Source organism: Oncorhynchus clarkii, chromosome 29 (assembly GCF_045791955.1).
Source record: "Oncorhynchus clarkii lewisi isolate Uvic-CL-2024 chromosome 29, UVic_Ocla_1.0, whole genome shotgun sequence".
NCBI lineage: Eukaryota > Metazoa > Chordata > Actinopteri > Salmoniformes > Salmonidae > Oncorhynchus > Oncorhynchus clarkii.
The window spans coordinates 18,603,233-18,610,613 of NC_092175.1; the positions used below are offsets into that span (position 1 = coordinate 18,603,233).

At 42.2% G+C, this 7,381-nt stretch overlaps 1 protein-coding gene and 1 pseudogene across 1 annotated transcript; one reads left to right on the plus strand and one right to left on the minus strand.

Moving 5' to 3' along the window:
* Window positions 1-1,267: 1,267 nt before the first annotated feature.
* Window positions 1,268-2,321, plus strand: LOC139388160 (eukaryotic translation initiation factor 4E-binding protein 1-like; annotated as a pseudogene).
* A 1,874-nt stretch (window positions 2,322-4,195) lies between these two features.
* On the minus strand, window positions 4,196-6,183 carry LOC139388651 (nodal homolog 2-A-like). The gene is made up of 3 exons (XM_071135461.1): window positions 5,874-6,183; window positions 4,489-5,279; window positions 4,196-4,348 (listed from the first exon to the last, which is right to left on the minus strand). Exons 1-3 carry the CDS (start codon window positions 6,181-6,183, stop codon window positions 4,196-4,198), a joined length of 1,254 nt encoding a protein of 417 aa, XP_070991562.1.
* Window positions 6,184-7,381: the final 1,198 nt, after the last annotated feature.

Below are 7,381 nucleotides of genomic sequence, written 5' to 3' on the forward strand. Positions count from 1 at the left end.
GATATAGAGACCATAGTCCTGAAAGGTATATCAAATGGATGTACAGCATGTTTGATTAATCTCAGATGAAGGGGATCTGTGTATGTGGGTTTAGAGGTTGACAAGATCAAACTGAAAGTTGAGCCGGTCCACAAGCCTTTGCACTGTGAGAACTGTAGACTCCGCCAGTGTGTGTGTGCATGTGTGTGTGCTTGTGGTGTTCAGAAGGTTGATGAGGAGAGATGGACATGGTTTTAACTAGGGACACAACATGAAGACATGGAAATGATCATGTATTTTAAAGAGTATTTTAAAATTACTGTTGCAAAGAATAGAGATCACCTATAATCCTTTAGAATGGAAACGTGACAATATTAACGCAATATGATATTACTCTATACTAAGGAATGCAACTGCACACATGCACAGAAAATGTTTTTATGAAAATATATGTATAAATATATGACAAAATATATTTAATTAGAATGCTATGCACCCTTATAGAGTTGTTATGGATGTTCTTTAAGCATATTAACTAGACTATAGTATAGGTAAACGGCCACATCGTGGGGAATGTAGAGGCTTTGTAGGTATTTCAAATTGTTTACTTTTCTTTTTTATTGTCATGGAGAGAGGAAAAACAAACGTGAATATGTATTCAAGCCTTTGTTTCAATCAGATTTGATTCTGACATGAAGATATGTATAGGTCATCTACTCTGTACACCAGCTCCAACCATTTACAGAAATGAATAAAGATGTGAACATACCTGATGTGTTCTCTTACACATTTTGATGTGTTTGAGAATCAAATGTAAATTGATGTACGTTTGTAAATGTAAATTGTAAATCTATATGTATGTGTATAAAGGTAAGTACATTGGTGCAAAACAGTTATCGGGCAGAGTGGTTCTTATCCTTTGTTTCAAAGACTTAGGCCTACGTATTAAGGCTATCCATGTACTCTCACAGGAATATTTAAAACCTTCTATATTTTTTAACAATCATAATTCTATCATTCAGTTTACATTAAGTTATTTAGGCTAAAACTACAACTCCCTGTGAACTCTCCCTTATTTGGTTTATGCAGGGTGACGTCCAGTTTTTTTCTGCGGTACTTTCAACGTTGTTTTGAGGAGCACTTACGCAAAATTATTTTGTAGTAGTATTGGAGGCACGTGGAGGGCAAGGTGATCCGAAAAGATGGAATGAGGAGAAAAACTGACCTTTAAATGTGAAATTTGCGCACTGTCTGTCATCTGCTATACGTTTGGTCTTGTTCAAAGGGCATGGTTTACAGCTGTTTGGTTTGTATTCGTAGTTTAAAGGATGTCTTCGGGGGTACTGGGAGTCAAACGACTAGTCAGGCTATCCCGACCACCCGCCCTGTCATCAACGATGTGGCCCTCGTGCCTCAAGATTATTCTACAACACCAGGAGGGACACTCTTCAGTATGACCCCTGGAGGTATGTGAAACTCAATCATAATAATAGCCTTATAGTAAATACAATAATATATTATTTTAATAATAGTCATCATCGTCGTAACAATGTAGCGAATGGCGGGACAGGGAAGTGAACCCTGATCAATGGCGTGAAAGACAAATACCCTATGCATCGCGTCAATAGGGTTTACTCACTTGTTGAAATGAAGCGGAAACAATGTTGATTCAACCAGTGTGGCTCATAATGGGAAGGCATGTCCCATGCTTCGACTACTCAGCGGTCTAATGGCCACACGGACGCCATCCCACTTCTGACACCAGTGTAGCGAACCCAGGTTGTTGTCGTGAAAAGCAAACACCCTACACATCATGCCAATAATTAACTCACTTGTTGGACATTGTAACATAGCTCATATAGGGATGATCGCTACAATAATAATAGGCCTAATTTAACATGTTTATTCTTTATCATTATTATTATTAATATCTGGTGCTTATTTGCCTTCATCTACCCTGTTTGTAATTTCTCTTACTGCCAATCGACCTCCACCAAACCCACCCAGGCACCCGAATCATCTACGACAGGAAGTTCCTCCTTGAGTGTCGAACCTACCTCTGGAGCGCACCACTCCCTGCCGCCCTGATATCCCAGGGGTAACCAGCCCCCTCTCAGACAACACAACCACTGACACAGCCCACCCTAAACAGACCCCCCAACAACCTAATTCCACCACCAGACAAGAGTGCAGGTAAAGGTCTGGTGTGTGAGTGTGTGCGCATGCATACACGTGTTATATATTAGTGTCTATAATTTTTATGACTGTTTTCAATTTTCCTGCACTGTTTTCATCTTGTTTTTTTTGCAGGGAAGGATGCTCAATTTGAAATGGACATTTAGCCATTTGATGGATCTGCTGGAGTATTGCAGCCTTGAGGATAACAAGGAACGTGTGTTTTACTGTGTGTTTTAAGCCGTCTCCTTCGTTTAATGAACACAGCATTATAAAAGGGATGAAGAGACTGCCTCCTAGTGCTGCATTATTTATCTGCAGGCATAAATCAAATCGCTCAGGAAAAGAAAACACGAACATGCAATATTTCCTCACTCCTTCGTCCATTGATTCAATGTTATTTACTCATTGTCCTGTCTGAAGGATAAAGCCTTTGGATTATGTTTTAGTGTTCTCCAATATAATTTTGTATCCCCCAATGGCATTCTCAGAATTTGTTGCGGTTAAGTATTGGTGCAGGCCAGGGGTGGTCAACTTTGATGGTGGAGGGGGCTACAAAAATCGGGACTCATCATGGGGGGACACAGTGGCTCACGGGTCTGCATACCCACACATTCAGTTAGAGCCGGCCCTAGCAGAGTTTGTTGTATCCCTTCCAGCCTCCCCGTTTGTTTCAGTTCTAAAGCAAGTTAGCTGCAATTCTTCACATTTTGCCATGGGGCAGAGAGAAAAATGAGCAGTTTTACAGCTAATTTCCTACAATTCTACACATTTTGCCATGGGGAAGAGAGAAAAATGAGCAGTTTTACAGCTAATTTCCTACAATTCTACACATTTTGCCATGGGGCAGAGAGAAAAATGAGCAGTTTCACAGCTAATTTCCTACAATTCTACACATTTTGCCATGGGGCAGAGAGAAAAATGAGCAGTTTTACAGCTAATTTCCTACAATTCTACACATTTTGCCATGGGGAAGAGAGAAAAATGAGCAGTTTTACAGCTAATTTCCTACAATTCTACACATTTTGCCATGGGGCAGAGAGAAAAATGAGCAGTTTCACAGCTAATTTCCTACAATTCTACACATTTTGCCATGGGGCAGAGAGAAAAATGAGCAGTTTACAGCTAATTTCCTACAATTCTACACATTTTGCCATAGGGTGGAGACAAACGTTTACAGTTTTTAATATGATATCTGATGATCAATGGGGGCCCCGTGGTCGGTAATTCGATCATGATTACTACAAGTTTAGATAGTTTTTGACCGTTGTGTATTCTACCATTCTAACTCTCAACAGTAAGTTGAGAACCTAAGTTAGTTCCTAAAAATGTATTCGTAGGCCTACAAAAGGGCCTGTTGCCCATCCCTGGTGTAGGCTAATGTGTTGATTGAAAAACTAGGGCTACATTCTGCTTCATAATTTTTCCAGGGGAACTGAAGCTGAATAATAACATAAAAAAAAATCTTTGTCATCCATTTTTATTTCATCCTTGCGTGTTCTCTCTACTATTAAGTGTTGAGAGAATGTACTGTACCATAGAAGCAGACTGCAATTAATTGAGCATTTATTAAACAAACATACTTCGGTCCTTTAAAAAAATACATTACTCTTATGAAATATTTACATTTTAAAATAATACTGTATCAATACTGGGTCATACAGAGGAATTAAAGCACTTAAGGGGTCTGCGTTGTCCTTGTATCGGCTTTTGTCTTAATCATTAGTCCTTATACATTATACATGTATACGGGTATTATAAGTCATTCTTTTTATCCTTTTTTGACGATTCTCTTGATCTTTTTCAGTGCTTGTGTTCAGTCTGCTTCAGTGTCCAGTACAACCATAGTGTAGCATGGCTGAAAGCAGCAGCTGCCTTTGTAGAAAAGCCTTGAGCTTTGAGACTACACTCACAGAGTAAGCCCACACCTTTGCACCTCAACTTTCTTCCTGAGGCACATTGAGAGGAGAAGCTGGGACAGAGTGGTGTTTACCTGGGATGGAAAGTGCCTATGGGGTGTCCATGTTGGCACACAGGCTGATTAGTGGCAACCACACTCCTCCACCACCATACCCTCAAAGTGCCGCGTCTCCACCTCACTGTTCTCATAGTACAGCATGGACAGAGGGGCCAGGCGGGTGGGCACACAGAACGGGCATGGGACCCTGTCTGGGTGGTGAAGTTTCAGCAGACTCTGGAGAGAAAAGAGAGAGATGTTAATGCAAGTGAAATCATAAACTAAGGGGAAAAGGCAATATTGAAATATGAAACAAATCAAAGGCTCTATTTCAAGCATTATTTTCAGCAGTGATCATGTAGTGCTGGCAGTTTTACCTGCATGTAAGCATGGTTGGTGGGGGTGAAGGTCTCGTCCACTGGGGTAGGGCAGCTGCCCTCACAGCGGTAGGCATTGTAGCGCTTGGGGTAAACAATCCACTCGTTCCAGCCAATCTGGTCAAAGTCCACCCACATGTCCACCTTCCTGCACAACGGGTCCTTCCTCTCCTCCATGGGGGCCACACCAGGGGCCACCCCAGCCACTCCTGCTCTCTGGTGGTACCCATGCCTTTTCCTGCGACTGGTTCCTTTTCCGCCCTCTACCTCTACGCTGGCAGCAGGGTCGGCCCCAGCTCTAGCTCGCTCCCAGTCCAGAGTGACGTACTTGGAGTGCTCAGCGGTGTGGATGAGGGTGGGTGCCCGCTTCTCTGCCTGGTGCTTGGAGAAGACCACCACCATGACCCGGTCGGCTGTGGGGTGCAGGACCCTCTCTTGTCCCTCCTCCTCCTCTCTCTCCACTGGCCTGCGCACTTCCTGGCCAGGTGCGGAGCCTCTCTGGTGCAGCCAGTAGTAGTGGAGCAGGGCGGTGACGTTGAACACCCTCCAGTTGGATGTGGAGGTCAGAGAGCTTGGCTCTGCCTTCAGGTGGCCCAGGAAGAGGCTCTCCTTTGGGCATGGCGGGCTGGAGTAGGCGCATCTCTGGGAGTGGTACATGTCCACAGTGACACGCTTAGAGGCAGAGAATGCAGGCAGGCGGATCCGCAGCTCGGAGCGCTGGACCTTGTCACTTGCAGAGATGGAGGACATGTCAAAGGTGACAGACCACCTCCCACCGATCTGGTGACAACCTGGGGAGATAACATAGAAAATCAGTTTGCAATGCATGATGCAGAGGGCAGACTAGGATTATGAAAGTGTGCAATCATCTCTCTTTCACCTCTGTGACTATCAGACTATGTCCCATTCATTACAATCACAGATGGTGTCACATGCCTTTTATTGTTGCCCACAGCGAGCAAGTAAAATGCGTGCCACAAGACAGCTTTCACACGTCCTCTTTTGACATGCGATGAGCAGTTGATCAAGTAGAATGTTGTTACTCTCACACTGTGTATTGCTCCGCGCCTGACACTGTTATAACAGACAGCCTGGGGCTAGTATACACACTTTTAAATAATACCCGCTGAAATTATGCATATGGAAGGCTCTTCACAATAAACATTGTATAAGGTGTCCAAGTGCTAAAATAATTACTATGTTTACTGAGGGTGAATTTAATTATGCAAACATAATAGTTCAAATATGACTTCACATTGAATTAGTGTGTCCAATTATGTTGCGTAAAAGTGCTTTCACACATCTCCAAAACATCATATAATTAATTGTAAACAGAAAACAATCCACGATATAAACTAAGTGTTTTGTAAAATAAAAATACTCACTTTTGGCAACCAGACTGAGTACGTAGTCAGAGTCGTGAAGGCGGGGGTTGTCATCGTTGTTGGTCCGGGCGGCGCTAACAGTTGGCGTCCTGGCGGTGTCTCCCTCGAGTAGAGTCCGGTAGAGCTGCATCATGTAGAGTGGGAACCTGTTCGAGTGACGAACAGGGTGCCTGTGACCTCCGCTTGGCGGGGGAAACCTACGAATCCCGTGGAAGAAAGCCTCACGGTTCCCTGAGAAATTCTCTGCTCCAACCACACAGATCGAGTCCACCAGAAGCGCCAAGAAGAAAGCCAGAGTGAGTCCTTCCATAATTCCAAGTTATTTTAATGTATTATTTTCCTGTAAAATTGAAGCCAGTGAAGCTCTTGTTGTGAGAGACAGATAGATCGGGTAGAGCTCCTTCTCCCGTTGTGAATACCTCAGGTGAGATGCTGTCTGCTGGAGTGAGAACACTTATAACAACCCTGTGTCTTTCTTGAAGAGTTCTGTCGTGCCTCGGGCTTTTGAAGTGAATGTGTGATCCACGGGAGAACAGAGAGTTCAAAGGCCAAGGTCGTTGTGTAGGCAATCGAAACCAACGGCTCTTTGGAGTAGGCTAGGTGTTAAAACTTGAATACCACTGCACTGAATGTTATGTATCAGAGAACTCTTTGATAAGGAACCACGATAAAATTAGTTAAACAGATTAGTAGCTGAACATTGCGCTTTGATGAATGTGAAGGAGGAATGAACAGCACACGATTTAATCACTCCAATGCCCTTTTTAGTAGATGGGTCATAAGAAGAGGAAGTCATCTCTTTATCACCTAGGTAAGAAATCTAGAAAGCTGACCCAACTTCTCTTTACGAAAATGAAATGTCAGTGCTCAGATTGTATAGGCCTAAAATGTTTGATAATTCTTTATAACCACAGTATTTATAACTTATTTTATAACATCACGGATAACAAATAATTGTATGAGCCTTCTCGCAAGACAATGAAACAGTCTTATCAACCTTATAATCACACACATTACAGCTTTCTGTTTGTTCCTTTTACATTGCAATGACATGCTAGTGACGAAATGGAATTGGCCCATTTATTTTTAGAAGGCCTGTGCAGTCTCCTTGTGTTAAGCATCTCTTGGATATTATCTGTATAGGTGTAGGCTAGAGATTATTTGCTGTATGATAGATATTCTCTGAAGAGGGACTAGCTAGGCTACGGTTAAATAAATGTTTAATTATTATTATTTTTTTAAATACAGGGATTCATAGACTTCTAACTAGCCTACTTCTTTCTTAGAAGAATCTAAAGAAAGACACAGTAAAGTAGGTGTATGGGAACTATTTGATGACAAAAAGGTGTGAAAGAAGGCTTATGATGATGGTGCACGATATTTGGTGGAGCTTGTACTTTTAAATGCTTTGAAGAGTAATCTTCAAAAGATATTTGAACTCTACCATAAACAATACATTTATTATTTCCATAGAAAGTATTTTATTGGAACGAAAGTAAAGTAATTGC

Bases quoted from the DNA above. Each gene is read 5' to 3' on its own strand.
- LOC139388651 (XM_071135461.1), bottom strand. From the start codon at position 6,183: ATGGAAGGACTCACTCTGGCTTTCTTCTTGGCGCTTCTGGTGGACTCG. The intron at 5,280-5,873 runs GTGAGTATTTTT...TTATCTCCCCAG, and splicing joins ACTCAGTCTGGTTGCCAAAA to GTTGTCACCAGATCGGTGGG. The intron at 4,349-4,488 runs GTAAAACTGCCA...TTTTCTCTCCAG, and splicing joins CCAACCATGCTTACATGCAG to AGTCTGCTGAAACTTCACCA.